This window comes from Caretta caretta, chromosome 6 (assembly GCF_965140235.1).
Source record: "Caretta caretta isolate rCarCar2 chromosome 6, rCarCar1.hap1, whole genome shotgun sequence".
NCBI classification, from domain to species: Eukaryota; Metazoa; Chordata; order Testudines; family Cheloniidae; genus Caretta; species Caretta caretta.
In genome coordinates this window covers 61,696,838-61,718,071 of record NC_134211.1, presented here as the reverse complement: position 1 = coordinate 61,718,071, position 21,234 = coordinate 61,696,838, and the positions used below count along the sequence as shown (strand labels likewise).

The window sequence follows — 21,234 nt, the reverse complement described above, 5'->3', positions numbered from 1 at the left end:
CACAGGAGGGTGCCCCACGTAGCGCCTGATGATAAATCACTCGGCACCGCCCTTCTGGCCACGAGGTTCACCGCGCAGTTCCCCACCGCCTTGCGAGAGCAGCATTTGGGGTCTGAGTCTCCATTCCCGAATGGGACTAGCACGGTTCTGCGGATCAGGCACTATCTCTGCCGCCGCAAGAAGGAGGCCCCGAAACTCCGTGCCGCGCGCTGCATGTTGGGAAGGGTAGTCCTGCTGTGGGGAGGGTCACGCGGGAGTCACGGGACTTTCAGGTAGGTAGGTCCCAAGGCTGTGAACAGCCAGACCTGACAATGCTGCGGGTGGAGCCTTCTCTCATCTCTCTCCCAGCTGCCGTTAATCCCTGGGGGTTTCTGCGTCCTCCCCCCAATTTTGGTTGGACTATTCCTGGAGATTTAATGATTTGACAATCTTTAATTAGAGATTAATTGTTAATTCCTGGAGACTCCAGCCCGATCCTGGAGGGTTGGTAACGGTAGGATTATCTGTCACAAGGGGAACAGCCACTGCCCTGTAGTTCTCTATTCTGGGACAGGCCCCACCCCCTCCCATTCCTGCTGGGTACGGGCAGCTGGGAGCCATGTGGCCTCAGTTACCTGTGGGGCCAAAACTTGCCAGATTTGGACTCAGATCAAAAGTGAATGTTGGGAAAAATTGTATTTAAAATACCCTTTGATGGTTTACAAGCCATTACTTGGCCCTCAGAATGATGGGGTGTCCACGGCCCTGGTAAAGTGTTGGGATCATTTGTGTAATGAGAATTCTAGAGTAGTTGTGTTTGACAGTATTGTGCTTGCTCCTTGTTTGCCTATGAATAACAATGTGGTGGTCGGGCCTTTATCACCGCTGGTAAAGTTCAGTTCTGAAGCAACAAAATTTGTTCAACAATTGCTGTGACCATGCACAGTCTATACCTGTTTCACCCCATTGCTTTGTGCAGGCAAGGAATGGAAAATGTGCAAGAGTCCTGTCCTGCAAGCACATTCAAGAGCAAGGTTTGAGGTGGTTTGCTCCCCTGAAAAATATAGCAAGGGTGTGCACATACCAGCAATCACAGAGAAACCTAGTGTGTTGAGTTTGTTATGCTGTGTCATCCAATGCAGTAGCTTTGCATGTATATGAACCTAATTCAGGTTCTGGCTTGGCAGATCTTGACACTGAAGTCTCCTGTCCAAGGAGATACATACAGAGTCAATACAAACTTTCTCACATGGTTTAACAGTAGTGGTAAAAAAAAGGAGTGGGTAAACTGTTGCTTCCCAACCTTAATTTTCAAATCATAATCAATCATATCAGAAAAAGAACAGTTAATTTGTATGTATAATAATAATTAATACATGTATTCAGTCAATCCATACATGGAGTAGCATTAGATGCTTATTGCAGATTTTACAGGCCGCTTGTCTGGTGTTGGATGTAACCAGCCAATAGATGACTCACACAGCAGTTGTTGTGGTTGTACAGCCACAATTTGCTTGTCACAGGAAAATGGGAGTAACTAAAGTCTTTATTTCTTAAATGAGAAGTGAGTAAACTCCATACTCTCCAAATGGGAGGAGGTAAAACTCTAATTATCTGTGGCCACTTTAGTGCTTAACACTGTACTTCAACTGTGACCTGGAGGACTCCCTTTAGGGTTAATAGTCTCTATGCCCCGTTCAGTAAGTTCTTCCTTACCCTTTGCTTAAAGGGGGTCCAAGAGGCAAAGAGTCCTGTGGCACCTTATAGACTAACAGACGTATTGGAGCATGAGCTTTCGTGGGTGAATTCCCATTTTGTCGGATGCATATAGGGGTCCAAGTGGTGGTAGTTGTGGTGGTTGTTTTTGTGATGTGAACACCTGACCACAGGGAACTAGCCTGAGACCCTGTCATTCATCTCATTTAGGCCATCAAATGATTTCCTGCTCTCATCAACTGTGCTGCAACTCTCATCTTAGGAAGCAGAGTTCTTTCAGGAACTTCAAAGGCATCAAAGGATGCCCTCCTTCCCCCCCCCCCCATTCAGATTTTGGAATACAAAATTGGCTCCATTTTTGTCTTGCCAGTAGAATTGTTAAATTCCTTGAAACAATAAGTGAAGTGAAGTGTTAGAGCCCTGGCTGAGCTCTTCCTTGTGGAAGATCACCTGCTGTATTGGTTGCAACTGTTGGATCTTGGGTGCTTCCAACCCTGCTGGGTCTGAGTAGCATTCAGAGACTGTCTCTATGTCTGGTCTTCAGACACACTCTCAGGGTACAGACTCCAATGCTGGTATCCTCTCTTGGGATATAGAGCCCTGTTAACAGCTGCTCTAGCTTCGAAGGCAGAGTGTGGACCGCCCCAAGTTTCCCCAGTAGCTTAAGCACGCCTTTCACCAGCGCTCCTCTTGCGCAAGCGCTCTGGGTTACAGTTTAATGCTTTGGGGACAACATGACAATTAAATGAAGGATCATGCTAACTTTGCAAAGGCACTTCATAACCATACGCATTTTACTCAGGAGAGCACAACAGCTTTACAGATCTATGGAAAAATAACAAGCATCTGAATGCAAACCCTTCCCTCCAGTCTTCACTCCTGGTTTTTGGTCAGTGTTTTTATGGATTCCAGGGCTCTCCTGCACCTCATTCCTACTCAGTTTTCTCTTCCTGGTGATGGTCTATCTTGCTAAGGAGCATGTCTCCTTTTAAAAGCAGTTTCTAATACCTTGTCTCTTCCTGTCCTTGCCCTGGGGTTTTTCCATTCTCTATTCCTCTGTCTGCTGCTGGCTACTGAGGATCATTAACAGTTCATAACTCTGCTGACAGTCTCCATTGTTCTGCCAGCAGGGGTGGATAAAAACGGATTTTTTTAAAAAATCAGACTTTTTAAAATTAGATTTTTAAAACATTTAAATTAAATACAAGTATATTATTTTTTTAAAATAAGCCTATTTATTTGAAATTGATAACCTATGTTAAGGCCTAAACTTCTTATAATCTATTAAAATAATTTAAATTATATACAAAAATAACATTCAAGCAGTATATGTTTGCTGCCAAGATTTAAAGAAAGTCAAACCCCTAAAATAGTGGAAGTCAATGGCTAAGGACCTGGAATCACAGTTTCTTGAAGTGCCAAACCATCTTTTGAAAGCAATAGCCTCTTCCACAGGTGCAGAGAGAATATTTTCTTCATTTCAGTTTATTAAACTAGTTCAGTTCAATGACTGGTTCATTCGAAGTTAAGAACCCAATTGGAAGTTAAAAAAGCAGGAATGATTGTTTTTCTCTTCCAATATATGAATAAAATCTAGGTTTGAGAAGATGAGATCTTCTACTTCTAAAACCTTGGATATTCACCAGAAATAATCACTTCAGTTCACTAATTATAGATAATACTTCCTTTGTTTAATAAATCAGTTTGCTTTAAATGGGAAACATCTTTTGATAAACTTTTTGATAAAGTTCTTTTCTTCTGTATCCAGCATTTTTTTTTAAAAAATGCTCATTTTGTACATTTTTAATTCAGTTAAAATTTCCTTCCAAAGAGAGCTTGACACAAATTACAAGTAAAATTTAATCCACTAATAAATAAGAAATTCATTAGTCACCATTTTGTAACATAATACAAATGTAAACATTAAGAATCTGAATAAATATAAATTAAGCTATATAATTGCTTCAATAAACGTGTATAGATATGGGGTATCTCCTAGTTAGCAAAAAGAATCACAAATTTAATGTAAGGTCTATATTTAGTTGCAAATCAACATGTTTTAATGAAAAGGAGTACTTGTGGCACCTTAGAGACTAACCAATTTATTTGAGCATGAGCTTTCGTGAGCTACATCACTTCATCGGATGCATACCGTGGAAACTGCAGAAGACATTATATACACACAGAGACCATGAAACAATACCTCCTCCCACCCCACTGTCCTGCTGGTAATAGCTTATCTAAAGTGATCATCAAGTTGGGCCATTTCCAGCACAAATCCAGGTTTTCTCACCCTCCGCCCCACAAACTCACTCTCCTGCTAGTAATAGCCCATCCAAAGTGACCACTCTCTTCACAATGTGTATGATAATCAAGGTGGGCCATTTCCTGCACAAATCCAGGTTCTCTCACTCCCTCACCCCCCTCCAAAAACCACACACACAAACTCACTCTCCTGCTGGTAATAGCTTATCCAAAGTGACCACTCTCCCTACAATGTGCATGATAATCAAGGTGGGCCATTTCCAGCACAAATCCAGGTTTTCTCACGGTATGCATCCAATGAAGTGAGCTGTAGCTCACGAAATCTCATGCTCAAATAAATTGGTTAGTCTCTAAGGTGCCACAAGTACTCCTTTTCTTTTTGCGAATACAGGCTAACACGGCTGTTACTCTGAAACATGTTTTAATGGTTACCAACTAATGAGAATCAATCTTAAAGAAAATAAGTACAAATCAAGGTTTCCTGCTTACTGATTTAAGTCATGATTAAAATTGGAGATTTAAATCCCTTCAGTTTAAATCAATCCACCCTATCTGCTAAGATATAATTATTCAATTATTGATGGCTATTAATGGCCCTTTCTTTCAGAGTTGGACATTGTCAGGTTCATGCCATAAAATGGAAGATTTAATCCATATAAAAGGTCATATTGTATGAAATCTCTTTCTCGCTCAAATGGAATTCATAGATTTACATAGGCAGATTCCCCAAACTGTCACAAATACTTAAATGCCTGCATAATTAAGTAGGAGTGCCTACTATACAATGTAACTATTGTTAAATATCTAACTGGACTCATAGGGAAATTTTCTATTGTCCATGGTCACTGTGCAATTTTCAAATAGTTAGAACTTTGGTAAATCATAACCAAGCCAACCAAAAGCACCACTATTTCTCGGTGAGGACTGTGTTCATGCCAATTTTCAATTCTTGCTGGTTTGGTTTTATCTATGTTTAAAAATAATTATTAGAATTATTTTATAATTGGAAGTGTGTTTTTTCACAGTCTCATAATTCAAAAATGTCTGAAAGATATTTGTTTGCCCTTTCCAGAAAAATTCACTGCTGGGCATAGACTGAATATGGAAAACTAAAGTTGAATGTTTCAGAAAGTTATGAGTGTGAAATTAGGAAGTTATAAATGAAACTTTTTCAACTTTAATTATAGTGGTTGGTACCAGCCATCATAAATATACGTATGTGACATAAGCACTAGAAAACTTTTAATTTTAAAGGATGCTTGCAAACAAAACAAGTTATTTTCAAAATGACCTCTGTATCGGAAACTACAGATGTGTGTTTGCTATAGGTCCACTGAGAGCTGCCAGCTTTGGCCATCTATATATGAAAACACTGATCAGTAAAGTTCTGGTGAATTAAAGAAACTGGATTTTGATAGCTTCTTTTTTTGTAACCAGTGCCTGCACCTAAATCTTTAGAAAATGTGAAAAATCCAGAGCTGTCAGGGAAGCAAAGCAGACCCATTGCCCCAGATTCTAAATTCATTAAGTTCTCTTCTTCATTGGTAAAGGGCCCATTGGAGGAGGCAGCATGACCATCAGTTTAATTGTCTTGGTCATTCATTCGGAAATGCCATACTTTCTCCTAGCTCTCTCTCCACACACACGCAAAATCATCTACATTTTTTGAGAGCTAATAACAGAAACCTAGAAGTGGGGTTGAAGAAAGGTAATTTACTGACATCATTAGCATGATGTTTGAATGGGATCATGCTCCAAACAGTCCTGGAAGAGATGAGTCTTCCAGCCTGAGCTCTCTGCTCAGGTAGTTCCTTCTGCATAATTAAACCTGCAGAACTGCTGTTTTCTGAATTGTGTGTTTCTTTCTGAATATCCTGGCTGAGAGAAGAGCACTGTTCCTGGTGGCACAGATCCCTCAGCTTTATTTGTGTTTTAAGATGATAGTTCACCAAACAGGGTAGTACAAACACCAAAAAGAGACTAAACACAAATATTCATCTGGGAATTTCTAGTTTGGCCACTAGATGTAGTAGATGCCAATATAACGTAATTCATCTTAGAGCGATCAGAACTACTTCCTGCTTTGCTGGCTGTTCAGTGAGTGAAATGTGGATGTTGAACCTGTGTTTGAGATGTGCAACGTTTTGAAAAAGACTCATCTGGAAGCCGTGAAATGAAGTAGAGCTACATCATAACAAATCTGTGGCTGACCAGGGTGGCCTGGTTGTCACTATCCTGCACAGCATGTCACTTGGAACTTCATGATAACAGCATGGCTAGAACCCCAGTCCTGCTGCTACAAAAGGCCCAGACCTCCATCACTTGAGCAAAAGGACCCCGGGATTCTCTTAGTTGTTAGCAATATAGAGTCTGTGACACATTTTATCACTTCCGAGTGCATATACACACTAGCCAGTTAATTTAAATATCTTCAAATATTGCATTGAGAGCATGTCATAAATATAAATGAAAGGGAAAACCCCTTTAAAATCCCTCCTGGCCAGAGAAAAAAATCCTCTCACCTGTAAAGGGTTAAGAAGCTAAAGGTAACCTCACTGGCACCTGACCAAAATGACCAGTGAGGAGACAAGATACTTTCAAAAGCTGGGAGGAGGGAGAGAAACGAAGGGTCTGGTCTGTCTGTATATATGCTGCTTTGCCGGGGATAGACCAGGAGTGGAGTCTTAGAACTTTTAGTAAGTAATCTAGCTAGGTATGCGTTAGATTGTGATTTCTTTAAATGGCTGAGAAAAGAATTGTGCTGAATAGAATAACTATTTCTGTCTGTGTATCTTTTTTGTAACTTAAGGTTTTGCCTAGAGGGGTTGTCTATGTTTTGAATCTAATTACCCTGTAAGGTATCTACCATCCTGATTTTACAGGGGGGATTTCTTTATTTCTATTTACTTCTATTTTTATTAAAAGTCTTCTTGTAAGAAAACTGAATGCTTTTTCATTGTTCTCAGATCTAAGGGTTTGGATCTGTGGTCACCTATGCAAATTGGTGAGGCTTTTTATCCAACATTTCCCAGGAAAGGGGGGGTGCAAGTGTTGGGAGGATTGTTCTGAAGATCCAAGGGTCTGGGTCTGTAGTCACCTAGGCAAATTGGTGAGGCTTTTTACCAAACCTTGTCCAGGAAGTGGGGTGCAAGGTTTTGGGAAGTATTTTGGGGGGAAGGACACGTCCAAACAGCTCTTCCCCAGTATTAGTTTGGTGGTGGTAGCGGCCAATCCAAGGACAAAGGGTGGAATATTTTGTACCTTGGGGAAGTTTTGACCTAAGCTGGTAAAGAGAAGCTTAGGAGGTTTTTCATGCAGGTCCCCCCATCTGTACCCTAGAGTTCAGAGTGGGGAAGGAACCTTGACAGAGCACTTTGATGCTTAGACCTCAGAATGCTTTATCAAGGTGGGTACTGTTAGCCCTGTTTTACAGGTTTGATGCAGAGAGAAAGTGAAATGACTTGCCTAAGGTCACTTAGTAAGGCAACACTAGAGTCCAGAATAGAGCCCAGGTTCTCTGGACTCTTAAGAGCACTTTATCTATCAGACCAGAAGTGCTGCTGACATTTAGCAAATGATAAAGCAAACCTCAGAAAGTTATAGAGTAGAGAACAAATGAACTCAGTGGCTAGGAAGTTATTGATCCTTTAGATCTAAGGAACTGACTTGCTTGCAGTTTTGTTTTATTTTGGGGGAGAAGGTATATCTTTCCCTGCAGAGAAATCACTGGGTATGACCCTTTGTTTTTTTCCACCAGTACTGCACATTGCCCAGACTGGGTTGTTGGACTACAACTCCCAGCACGGTGTGCTCTGCCTTTCTGCACACAAAGCTGATGGGTAGGACTACAACTCCCTGCATGCAATGCTCCCTAGCCGGTGTATTTCACTCGCCCTCCCTCATCTCTGATGAGAGACAAGAGTCACTGAAAGGGAGGGCAAACAACAGACAGCAGCAATGCTAAACTGCTTGGTGACCGTGCTGGGAATATTCATCTGTGTTCCCCTTCTCCTGTTCATGGCAGCTCCCTACATCAGGTCTGTATTAGATGATTGATTAGCTACTGTGTAAACCCTTTTACCCTTTAAAAAGCATGCACCTTTTTACTTCTGCTAAATGGGGATCCAGCAAGTGCATTCTTGGTAGAGAAGGTAGATCAGTTTATTAATTATTGCACTTAGAGAAAGATCGGGTAATATGCTAGATAATAAATGTGAACATCAAATCTCAAAGGAAGAGTTTCCAGGAATCTGAGACCTGGGTTTACGTTATCATGTTATCTGTGAGTCTTAAAACCTCTCCATTCCTCTTTATAAATGAAGCAGACTTAAGAAGCAATTAAAGCAGGGAACTGGCAGCCAGGCTATGTTTGGTTTGAACCCTGCCTTTGCTGTCCATTCGCTTTGCGATCTTGGGCAAGCCTCTGTGTGCCTCAGTTTCCCCATCTGTAAAATGGAGCTAATAGATAATTTACCAAGATGTTATGAGGTTTACTATATTAATGTCTGTGCAGCACTTGAAAGGCATAAAAGTGCTGCATAAAAATAGTATGACCATAAATGCTTAGGGTAGAGTATTAAGTAAAAGAAGAAAGTTGTTTTCCTTCCAATACATTTTAATAGATTGCTTGCTTTTGGAAAGGGTTTGGACGGGGGATTCTTTTTTGACTTCATCAAGTTAAAATGTTAGTTAGACTAACCTTGAACCCTGTATCTAGGAAATAGTAGGGAGCAATGTTGTACTCACTCCTGATCTTGGGCTGGATTGAGACCTGCTGGGTATTTCTAGCTCTAATTTCTATGATTCTCTGAACCAATGCTCAGGTTAAAATAACCTTTTGTACTGTTTGCAATAAAATGACCATATTTCGCACCTAACCTGACCCCAAGGTAGCCACTTTAAATGCTTTGTAAACTTTCTATAATTGCCTTTTTATTATCTCTGAGCTCTTTAAAGTTGATGTAAGGTGGCAACTTACTTTGGGAAATATGAAGCTTCAAAGAATTAAGAAGATAATTGTCAATCCATAAAAATGTGAAGGAAGAAGGCCAAATTTTCCCTTGCTGTAACCACGCTGTCTTGGTTGGAGTTACAGCTGGGACATCTGACCCAGTTCTTAGTCATGCAAATCAACTCAGGCTCTTTTAAATTCCTTTAGTGAGAATGGATTAGATTAGTTCACAAAAAGAAAAGGAGTACTTGTGGCACCTTAGAGACTAACCAATTTATTTGAGCATAAGCTTTCGTGAGCTACAGCTCACTTCAGCGGATGCATACTGTGGAAAGTGTAGAAGAACTTATTATATACACACAAAGCATGAAAAAATACCTCCTCCCACCCCACTCTCCTGCTGGTAATAGCTTATCTAAAGTGATCACTCTCATTAAAATGTGTATGATAATCAAGGTGGGCCTTCTCACACCCCCCCCCCCACACACACACACACAAACTCACTCTCCTGCTGGTAATAGCTTATCCAAAGCGACCACTCTCCTTACATTGTGTATGATAATCAAGGTGGGCCATTTCCAGCACCAATCCAGGATTTAACAAGAACATCTTGGGGGGGGGGGGGGGGGTGTAGGAAAAAACAAGGGGAAATAGGCTACATTGGATACAATTAACTTAGGCTTGACTAGAGACTGGAAGTGGCTTAGTCATTATGGAAGGTAGCCTATTTCCCCTTGTTTTTTCATCCCCCCTCCCCCCCCCCGGACGTTCTTGTTAAACCCTGGATTTGTGCTGGAAATGGCCCACCTTGATTATCATACACAATGTAAGGAAAGTGGTCGCTTTGGATAAGCTATTACCAGCAGGAGAGTGGGGTGGGAGGAGGTATTTTTTCATGCTTTGTGTGTATATAATAAGCTCTTCTACACTTTCCATAGTATGTGTCCGATGAAGTGAGCTGTAGCTCACGAAAGCTTATGCTCAAATAAATTGGTTAGTCTCTAAGGTGCCACAAGTACTCCTTTTCTTTTTGCGAATACAGACTAACACGGCTGTTACTCTGAAACCTAGATTAGTTCAGATGGTCTTGGTAAGAGGAAGATCATTGGACGATCTGTGAGAGAACTGATAGCAGCAGCCAATAGGGTAACTCTCATCCCACTTGTGTAATAGCTTGGCAGTTTGCACATATCAGTGAAGAATTTACAACACCCAATAGAGAAATACAGGCCTGGGCTACAGTGTGTGTGTGTGTGTGGGAGGTTCGAACTAAGATACGCAACTTAAGTCGAAGTATCTTAGTTCGACTTACCTGGCCATCCTCATGGCGGCGAGTCGACCGCGGCGGCTCCCCCGTCGGCTCCCTTAATCCTGCTGCCTCTCGTTTACTCCTGCCTCTAGGCTGTGTATAGTCCTCTCTGCTCTGGGGCTGTGTACCACAGTCCCCTGTTACGTGGTGCTCATAACAAACCCTCAGCTGCATATATGCAGACATTGTGGTCCCCAGCTCTAGTGCATGCAGCATGACATGGAAAACTTCAGATCTATCCCCTGAACTAAATAAAGGAAGCTCTCAGCTAGGTGGCAGAGTACCAGGGCTTATGTCCCTGTTGGGCTGCAGCCACTGGAAACCAGGACTCAAGACCCCAGGACTCAAGTGCATTACATACCGATATATTTATAGCAGAGTGGGCAGCTTGGAACATTGTCTACTTCGGGGTGCAGAAGTTTGGAAGATGAATGGGAACCTGCATCAGTGGCTGTAATGACCTCTAAGAAGAGTGAGCAGTAGCTGGCCCCATGGAGGGAGTATAAGAAAACAGGAACGTGGAACTGGCAGTTTATGTAAATGTCCCCATGTCTTTCCAATTGTTCTGAACCCAGTAACTAAGTGGCTGGCTCAAAGCCAGCAAGCAGGACAACAGAACACTAAATGCCAGTCCCCAGGTCTGAGCCTGATAACCAGAAAACTGTTCTTGTAAATCCCTAGTAGCTCCTCTTCTTGTCCTCTCTTCTAGGAGGTACATAGCAGGAGGGGTGTGTAAGTCAACAGCTAAGCTGAATGGGAAGGTGGTGGTAATCACGGGAGCCAACACAGGCATTGGAAAGGAGACAGCCAGAGATCTCGCACAAAGAGGCAAGTCACCTGTCCCTCTTCCACCTCCAAAAGTCCCTCTGTAATTTACATCTTCACCGGAAGTCATTGTTTTTTTCTCTGGAGCTAGGAGGGGATTATTTTGACAGCCCCATCTATACTACAACTATGATGGAGTTTGGAGACCTGGTTACATATGGTTGTCCTCTGACCCAGTAAAACACAGCTAAAAGTTATAATGAAGATAGAATCAACCATGTCCTAGGAACTAGATTAGACCCTTGGGGAGCCCAGAGCTTTAATATAGAATCATAGGGTTAAAAGAGACTGCATGGGTCATCTTTTCTAATCCCCTACCAAGATGCAGGATTATTTGTGTCTATAACATGGTTATACATCCCGACAACACTTAAACTTTTAGCAATGCTGGAAGCAGGTCTCCTGACTCGATAATAATTTTACTGTAGGTGACCTTTATAGCTTCAGTACTGCACTTTGGTGGACTCCCAGACACACTTTCAGAACTTAGTCCATGGAAGTTAGCATGAGACCCCCTCCATCTGTGTGAGGCTGGGAACCAACTTAGTTTCATTGGTGTGTGTCTTTGTTACAGCATGGCTGAGGCTAACTTGGTTTAAAGCTATTTGGACAGCTACTATGGAGGGGGCTAAATTACATTCTTAATCATTTTAGAAACCGTGCCCTAGCCAAGGCCACCTAGGTGAAGGAGTCCATTCAAACCTTGGCCACTATGGTGAGACTACCAATGTGGGAGTCTGGTAGGACCAATATTGCTGGTTTTGTGCACTGGACACCTTGCCCAAAACGAGTTGGACAGAGATCCTTCAGGCTTGTTTCACACCAACCAAAGAACAGTCTTGAGAAGGTAGCACCCTTTGGTCGCTACCTAGCTGGGCTGGATTTAAGCTGGTAACTCAGAGGTAGAAAGGCTGTTTGACAACTAATCTCCTGACTTACCCACTTATTGCTCACAAATTTATCTGTAAACCTTTGGGTGGCCCACCTGCCTTTCTGTCCCGGCTCCCCACCCTGCCCCCACTGCTCATAGCCTGTGTTTCTGCTGTCCTTTCCCCATTGCAGGTGCCAGGGTGATCATTGCCTGCAGAGACATGGCAAAGGGGGAAGCAGCAGCCTGTGAGATCCGAGCAGAGACAGGGAACCAACAAGTAATTGTGAAGAAGCTGGATCTGGCAGATACCAAGTCTATCCGAGAGTTTGCTGAGAACTTCCTAGCAGGTATGGCCCCTAGATACTGTCACGCTTACCGTTAGGGGACGGTATTTGGTTAACACCAGCTCTGATCAAAAGGGCAGCTCTCTGCTCTTTAGTTCTGAAGAGCAAACGTGGTGTAGCAGACAGATCGACTTGGGAGTTGCAACAACTGGGTTCTATTCCAAGTTTTGTTATTGACTTGCTGTGGAACTTTGGGCAAGTCATGGCTTAACCAACTTGGTAAAATACTTTGAGAGCTGAATATGAAGGTCCTATATAAGTCCTCAGTATTATTATTAAAGTGACTGTGAAAATGCCCCTTTCTTATAGACTCATAGACTTTAAGGTCAGAAGGGACCATCATGATCATCTGGTCTGACCTTCTGCACATTGCAGGCCACAGAACCTCACCCACCCACTCCTGTAATAGACCCCAACCTCTGGCTGAGTTACTGAAGTCCTCAAATCATGACTTAAAGTCTTCAAGTTACAGAGAATCCACCATTTCCACTAGTTTAAACCTGCAAGTGACCTGTGCTCCATGCTGCAAAGGAAGGTGAGAAACCACCAGGGTCTCTGCCAATCTGACCGAGGGAAAAATTCCTTCCCAACCCCAAATATGGTGATCAGTTAGACCCTGGGCATGTGGGCAAGACCCACCAACCAGAAACCCAGGAAAGAATTCTCTGTAGTAATTCAGAGACCTTCCCATCTAGTGCCATGTTACCAGCCATTGGAGATATTTGCTGTTAGCAGTCACAGATTAGCTAAATGCCATTGTAGACAGTCTCTTCATATCATCCCCTCCATAAATTTACCAAGCTTAGCCTTGAAGCCGGTTAGGTTTTTGCCCCCACTACTCCCCTTAGAAGGCTGTTCCAGAACTTCATGCCTCTGGTGGTTAGAAACCTTTTTCTAATTTCAAGCCTAAACATGTTGATGGCCAGTTTGTATCCATTTGTTCTTGTGTCCACATTGGCACTTAACTAACTCCTCTCCCTCTCTGGTATTTATCCCTCTGATATATTTATTCTTACTTACTTACTATATGAGTCCCAATTACTTTAACTGGAGTTGTTCCCTGTGATGGCATAGATTTATGCTGCCCCGAAGCAAGGCTGCAAAGTGGTAATAGTCTGTCCTGCACATATGGGCTGGACCAGTTGTACCCCACAACACTGCCAGCAATATTAAACCAGGAGGGAGGGCACACTGTTGCGAGTGGACTTTGTCAGACACTCCCCTGCTTGAAAAGATGCTGTTTGGTTTGTTTGCATGATGGGGAATCACCAGAGGCTGCAGTACTAGACTGGAGAGGTATCTTTTTTTATATTTTGGAGGGGAGGGACAACCGCAGCTCAGTCAGCTCAAGTTCTCTGGCTGATCTATGCCATACTGGTGCTGGGCGGTTGTCAGGGGATCCCTGTTTAATGTGTCATCCCATCTGTTCCTTGCAGAGGAGAAGGAGCTACATATCCTCATTAACAATGCAGGTGTGATGCTGTGCCCTTACTCAAAGACGGCTGATGGCTTTGAGATACATCTGGGAGTCAATCACCTTGGTAAGCGTCTGAGAGTTGGAGGTGGCAGGCAGAGCTGGCTGTGCCTTTTTAATAAATATTGGTGGCAAAAAATCCCAGGCTGAGACTTTGCATCCAGGACTCCTCCTCTCCTGCCCCAAAGAATGCAGGGAAATAACTGAAGTTCAGAGTACTTTAAGCCTCAGTAGAGACCTAAGCTGTTTTGGAAGGGTCCTAAATTCCTTGGGGAGGAACAGTGCAGGGGAAGCTTGCCCTTTCACTGCCCAGAGAGTGCCTATTCTGAGAGTACAGAGCTGGCAAATGGGACTACCATCTCCTGCAACCTTTCACCAGTTCCAGCTGTTCGAGCACCCGCAAGTAGAGGCCACTTGAAAAATGTTGGGCCCTGACCTGCCTGTGTCTCACATCTCCCATCTGTGAAATGGGGCTAATTGTGAGCTGTCTCAGTACTTGGCCTGAAGTGCTTTGAGATCCTAAGATGGAAGGCACAACAGAAAGGCAAAGTAAAACAAATCCCATCTCTCCCTAGGTCACTTCCTCTTGACCTTCCTGCTGCTGGAGTGCCTGAAGCAGTCGGCCCCGGCCCGCATAGTGAATGTGTCCTCACTGGCTCATCATGGAGGCAGGATCCGCTTCCATGACCTCCAGGGTGAGAAGTGCTACAACTGGGGCCTTGCGTATTGTCACAGTAAATTGGCCAATGTACTCTTCACCCGGGAGCTGGCTAGACGCCTTCAAGGTGAGTCTGAGAGGGGAGTTGATTGTATACCAGATGTGGCTTACTCAGATCCTTTGGGTTCTGGAGGGTGGCATTCAAAATGGCGCTAGAAAGTAGCTGTACTTAGATCCTGTGGAGAAATGAAGATATTCAAGGTGGGGTAAGGAAGAGACTTTATGTGGGTCCCTGGCAGGTGTTCAGGGTGGGTGGGAGCAGATGCAGTCAATCCAGAGGGACCAGCGGTTGGCCTAAGGCAGTGGCTGTGCCCCTACCCTCAGGGCTAGGGCAAGGGAGTGAGCTAGCCATACTCAGAGGAATAGGTTTCATCGTTTTCAACACTTGTCCAAAAGCAAATCTGCAAACAAAGGAGCTGTATCCCCATGGACAAAGCAGCAATTGTGAACCATGGACTGCTACTGAAAAGGCTTTGAATGCTTCTGTGCTCAGCATAGGAATCAAAGGTTATGGTGGAACAGCTGAGGTTTGCTCATCTCTCATGAGATTCAAAGTCTGAAAAATAGAGATAAGGTCTCTTATCTAGAGTCCTAGTACTGGAGTAAATCAGGAGGGGTCTGTGCTTTACAAAGCAGTGGGCAAGCCTTTAATGTTTTTGCCAGGCTGCTTTGTAAAAGGCCTAACGACTAAAATGGTGCAGCGTTCATAATTGTGGTGAGATGTTGTCCACCTTTCCAGCAAGCAAGTGTAAGGGAGTTCAGTTTGCCCCACTATATCTGCATCTGGACCTTTGTTTCTTTAACATTTAGATAATGGGGTAAAACAGGAAGGCTGTTAATGCCTTCCTTCTAAGGAGGCTCTAGAGCATGTAGGCAGGGTCTGATTTGATACATGCTCCTTGTTGTCCCTCTTGCTGTAGGCACTGGAGTCACTGCAAACTCGCTGCACCCCGGCTCTGTTCATTCCAGTTTGGGCCGGCACTCGATTCTAATGACCCTGCTGTGGAAGACATTTTCTTTCTTCTTGAAGACTCCACGCGAAGGAGCCCAGACCAGCGTATACTGTGCAGTGGCTGAGGAGCTGGAGTCTGTGACTGGACAGTATTTCAGGTGAGCAGAGGTACTTGATCTGCTGTCGTGGGGCAGAAGGATGCAACCTAGATGTCTCTGGGGTGTGGGGATAAGCGGTGTGGGCGAGGTAAGGCTATAATCTTTGTCTGAAAGGGGACTGTACTGAGGCTTACAGATCTGAAGGGAGAAGTGCTAGAAATATATGTTTAGAATTTGTACCCGTTACAAGAATCTGAACACTTCGGATTGGAAAAGCGTTGATCATGACACCAAGATAAAAGTCGTATTTCTAAGGAATTCTTTACCTATATAATGATGTACATTATACCCAGTCCTGTAGTCTTTGAATGGGCTCGTGCTTTAAGCACAAGATGAACATAACAGCCATACTGGGTCAGACCAAAAGTCTATCTAGCCGAATATCCTGTCTTCTGATGGTGGCCAATGCCAGGTGCCGCAGACGGGCTGTCCACAGAATCTGGGTTCCATTCCTACTCTGCCATAGACTTGTATTGAGAGCTTGGGAAGTCACTTAACTTCTCTGACCCAAATCAGCCCTGCTGTATCATCACTGAATTCAATTGAGTCACACCAAGGATGAATTTGGTCCTCTTTGCAGTTTTCCCCCATCTGCAAAAGGATGATAATACCTGCATCTCAGTGGGGTTAGGACACTTGGTTCAGTAACGTTTGTAAAGTGCTTGGAGGGCCTCTGATTATAAGGCAGTAGCAAATGTGCTCGGTGCTGTGCAGGCAGAGCTCAAGATTTTCAAAACTGTGTCTCAAGTTAAATACCTCCATATGTGGGCTGATTCTCCAAAGCATGGCACATCTTGAAGCTGCACACATTGCAGGAAGCTTCAGGAAAGGAGATACCTGCACGTCTGTGCATGCAAGGCAGTTCATTCTGCAAAATGGCTTCTGCGGCTCTTCTCGTTCATTCAGTCCAGCTCCATTTTGCTACTGATCTCAGCTGAGCTATCATGTGACCACTGTTCCCTCTAAGCAGTGCGCGTGTGTGCGCACACACAGCGAAACACCACGCGCACAACAATTTGCACAGAAGAAATTTTTTGCGCACACGGCCTGTCAAAAATTAGAGGGAACATTGCATATGGTCTGCATAACCATCTTCTTACCTCTTCCAAAAACACGGCTCAGGATGGCTTAACCAAATGATCATCACATGTTACTCTTAGGCAGCACTGAATGAAACTGTCCTTCTGCCTTGATCATTTCACTGTGACCACCTCACATTTGGGAATTCGATATGGAAATTGCCCTTTGATTTTTACATGAGATAAAACTCCCTCCTTCATATCTTTGAAACTAGAAACTCAATCTTCTCCCTTGTGATTGAACCATAGGATTATTCCAGGACACGCCTTTGTGTCTGATCTTCAAGTACAGAGTTTTTGTACCATCTTAATCTGCCTTGGCTATAGAAATAGGTCCCCTAATCCTCTCTCGAGCGCCTCTATCTCCCAGTAGATAAAAGCAGCCTTTGTGAATCTCAGCTGTCCCGTGTACTGGAGCATGAGAACTCTAAGTGGATTTCAGGTTTGTAAAAGAAGCAAGCATGAACTCCGTGGAGAAATGATTAGTAAATAGCAGCTTGAGCATGTGTGCACCCAGATTTATATTGGACTGTCTCTGAAATAGAACTGTGTCCAAATCCTGTCACTTAATTGAATGTAAATCGTGACAATCACTGATACTTCTTTAAAATGGTCTTTATATAAATAGGAAGTGATGAAGAATAAAGCAGCTGTGGCAGAAGCTGATGTCCTATAGCAAAACAGGTGGAGAAGAGATATAGCTGGAGACTGCCACAGCTCCTCTTAGGCACATTTTGTTCATCTCCTGTTCGTTTTGATTAGTGGGTACAGCTCTGTGCCACAAACGAGCTGTGGAAATCAAATGCTGGTCTGTGTCTCTGACAGCAGTTCTGATCTTCCTGCCCTGATCCATAGCCCTAGGCTGCCTTTCCTGTTTTCATTGCTAAAATGGCAAGCTTCAAATAGTACATAGCTATCTACTCCTTGTCAGTGGAACTCTTAGGTATTTTTTTTTTTTTAATGCTGCTTTGTAATGTTCTTGTCTTTTAGTCTGATTAAGTGAATTTTTGTCTCAGATACTTAGGGCAATAATAAACTGCACTTTTCCTTTAATCAAGCATACATCGGGGGCAGGTAATGGCAATGGCTGCTGCTGTTGCCTGATTTTCCCCTTGGCTGCCCATCAGCGTTACCTACATTCCAAGGCACTCATCTTGCTCAGTAATCACACTTGGAAATCCTGAACAGGTGGTGAATTGTCCTTCCCTTACTACAACTTCAGTTTATTACTTACCATACCCAGTAGTATAGCTGAGAGCATACAGTCCCTGCACCAAAGAATTCACAATCTGATATCCAACATGATGTAATAAAATGGAAGGGGAGCAGGGGGTGGAGGAGCAGGGGGAATAGCACTAAGATGACTGTGGCTATTCACCAAAGGCATGTCCACACCCTGAGGGAGAAGACAAGGGTGAGGTTTTTAAAATAAAGGAATGTCTGACTGTGGGTGTCAGTGGAAAAGCCACTCTTGAGTGGAGTTCGGAGTGTATAAAATATGGAACTACCTTGTTTAGTGAACTCAGTTTGTATGTACCATCTCTTTATAAACAGAATGATTGGGTAGTAAGTTAACTCCTGCCATTAAGTGGGAACCCAGCACGGTACAAGTAACCTCCACCTTTACGTTACAGCCCTCCTACACCTTCCGCTGTCAGCTTGGAAAACTGCCTTCAAGCCACTGGCTCCTCAGACAACCATGCTGAAGAATTGTGTTTAATTATTTGTTGATTGCAGTTGCCATCTGTGGGGGGAGAGCTTTTCTCCAAGCTCTGCTACAGCTTGTTCCACAGCTGTACCTCTCTATGAGGGAGCAGTATCATTTCCCCTTTATGATCACCTGCCTGCGAGGTAGCCACACTGATTATTTATGTGGCCCACACAGGTACAAGGTGCTTTATAAACATACAGAATGGAAGGTCAGGCTCTCAAATGCTTTCCCGATAGCATGTTGTTTTTATAGTCATGTTCCAAAAGGCTTCAGTGAACTATGGCATTTAGGCCATTGCTGTAACCTTTGTGTAAAGCAGATACGAGTAGGTAGAGCTTGGAACTACAAGGGTTGCAGTGGTGGTCCCTCATGTACCAGCTCTCCTTTCCCCCAGTGCTACCTACGCTGAAGCCTGCATCTTTAGCAGTATGGTGGCCTGGCTGCCAGCTGCTTCCTCTCCTGCCTCCACACCGTCCCTCTGCCCTCCCCCACGAGCAATGCTACTAGTTCTCCTCTCCCCCTCTTTTTTTTTTTTTAAATCCAGCTTGAAGGAGTTAAGCTGATAGGCAGCAGCAGCAGCTAGTGTGTCCATGCATTTCAGCGGGACTTGTGCTAATACAGCCAGGGCACCTGATGAAAGTCTCTTCTTTCCTTCTGCAGTGACTGCCGGCCAGCCTATGTTTCCCCTCAGGGCCGGAACGATGAGCTGGCAAAGAAGTTTTGGAATGTCAGTTGCGAGCTGCTGGGCGTCCAGTGGGACTGAACTGTCAACCCCGATCTCTAGCTGGATGGGCCTGGATTTGATGATCTTAAGGAGCATTTTGCTTGGGTAGAGGAACACAAGCAACCGTGCACCCTGCCTGGCACTTGCAGCGGCTCTACCAGTGATTTTATAGACACTATTGCCCTTAAACTTCTGAGATATCTTATGTTTTAAAAGAAAAGGTGAGATTATTGCCCCACTCATCCCTCTTTCCTAACTGGAGGCTCAGGCCAAAGTGCAGTGACTCAGGGCTTATCCTTTCCCCGCCCCAGCTTCCATTCCACAACACATTCTTCCCCTGGTTCCCTAATAGAAGTGGAGGCTTTAGGTCAGTTAGGTTTCTGTACAAGTCAATTTAGAAATTTTGCTTTATGCTTATGGAAGAGTCTTTATGCAGCAGTAGTAACCAGACTGGTTGAGAGTTTCCTTCAATATATGCTCCACTGAGTCACTTGTCTCTGCTCCACTGCTTGGAAGGGGATCCTAAAGCTGCAGCAACCCCCAGCTTAAAGGAGCAAGTCTTAAGTGATCCAAGTGCTGAGGCCCCTCAGGATTGTTAATCAAGTGTATTTCAGTAGCCCTTGTTGACGCAACCAGGCTTGAGAACCACTTTGTGCTAGGCACAGCATAAACTGCCACATGTACCTTGTAGGTGGTTTTGGAATGCCAAACGGGAGTGGGGGAAGGGGGAGAAGAGCTGCCAGTAGAGAGAGTGAGCAGAGAATTGTGAGTGGTGTATAGGGTAGTGAGTAACAGAGTAATTCAAGCTGTGTCTGATCCATCCCTGCCACGTTTGCTGTCCTGATGGAGGATATTGGAATTGCAGCCATAGACAAAGGCAGGGATCATCCCTAGCGAGACAGCAATGGCCACATTAGCAATGGGGCAGGAAGGTGAGAGTAGAACCTAGTTTACATTGGCATTAAGTTTGCCTGCCCAGTAGTTCTAGGGAGAGGCTAGCCAAGGGTGGCATGTGGCACTTACAACACATTGGACACACCTGTTGCAAAGGGCAAGTAAAGTTGGTCATTGTTGCAGTCAAGCAGGCTCCAAATTCTTCCTACCCTGTGTGGTAACTGAGCTGCTTGCCTATAAGAGGTCATATTTTACACCTCATTTGACTTTTTCTGGAAGCATCCCATGGCTAAAATGTCACTGCAGTCAGGATATCACAGCTTGCAGGGCTGCCATTCAGTCCTGTACTCTGTGTAGTCACAAATGAATGGCATTTTCTAGAAGCAGATGCCTAGTTCCTGAGTTAGGTTAGCACTACCAGCTCTCTCTACAGCAATGCTTGACCCTGCAAGTCACCACTGAGTTACCTCCAACCATGACATTACTAAATAAAATCATTCCTGTTTTACACTGTTACTCTACATCTTCCTTCTCATGTACTTAAGTTGTTCTTAAGTGGGTGGCAGTGGCATGCACTAGTTTCATGCATACAGCGTAGGAGTAAAATTAAATACAATATAGGCTGCATATTAGGAAATATTTCCTCATGGTGAAATTTTTTAGGTTGTGGAACAAGTCTTCCAACTAATTTAGATACTTAAAGCTAAACTAGGTTAGGAAGATTAGAGCATACAAAACAATTCTGCACTGGTTCCCTGGCTTAGAACTCCGCTACTGGGGAACAATCCTACACTGCCTTCTTCTTAGGTCGGGGTGGGCAAACTATGGCCCGGGGGCCGCATCCAGCCCTCCAGACATTTTAATTCGGTCCTCAATCTCCTGCTGGGGAGCGGGGTTCAGGACTTGCCCTGCTCTGGTGCTCCAGGCAGGGAGCAGGGTCAGGGGCTTGCTCCGCTCCGTGTGGCTCCTGGAAGCAGCAGCATGTCCCCAGTCTGGCTCCTATGCATAGGGGCAGCCAGGGGGCTCCACACACTGCCCCTGCCCCAAGCGCTGCCCCCGCAGCTCCCATTGGCCAGGAACCGCAGCCAATAGGAGCTACAAGGGCAGTGCCTGCAGCCAGGGCAGTGCACAGAGCTGCCTGGCTGTGCCTTCGCACAGGAGCCTGAGGGAGGACTTGCCACTGCTTCTGGGAGCTACTTGAGGTAAGCACTACCTGGAGCCTGGACCCCTGATCCCCCTCCCGTGTCCTGGACCCCTGCCCCAG

General features: G+C 44.2%; 1 protein-coding gene across 3 annotated transcripts; it reads left to right on the top strand.

Annotated features, from left to right (window-relative positions):
• The first annotated feature begins 173 nt into the window (after window positions 1-173).
• On the top strand, window positions 174-20,486 carry LOC125638387 (retinol dehydrogenase 12). 3 transcript variants are annotated; one of them, XM_048854075.2, is made up of 7 exons: window positions 174-272; window positions 10,930-11,048; window positions 12,108-12,263; window positions 13,697-13,801; window positions 14,310-14,519; window positions 15,373-15,562; window positions 19,013-20,486. In XM_048854075.2, exons 1-7 carry the CDS (start codon window positions 214-216, stop codon window positions 19,113-19,115), a joined length of 942 nt encoding a protein of 313 aa, XP_048710032.1. In that variant the 5' UTR covers window positions 174-213; the 3' UTR covers window positions 19,116-20,486. The 3 variants fall into 3 exon arrangements, with proteins under 3 accessions (XP_048710032.1, XP_048710034.1, XP_048710031.1); XM_048854077.2 differs by lacking the exon at window positions 174-272 and adding an exon at window positions 460-483; XM_048854074.2 differs by lacking the exon at window positions 174-272 and adding an exon at window positions 7,732-7,997.
• The last annotated feature ends 748 nt before the right edge of the window (window positions 20,487-21,234 follow it).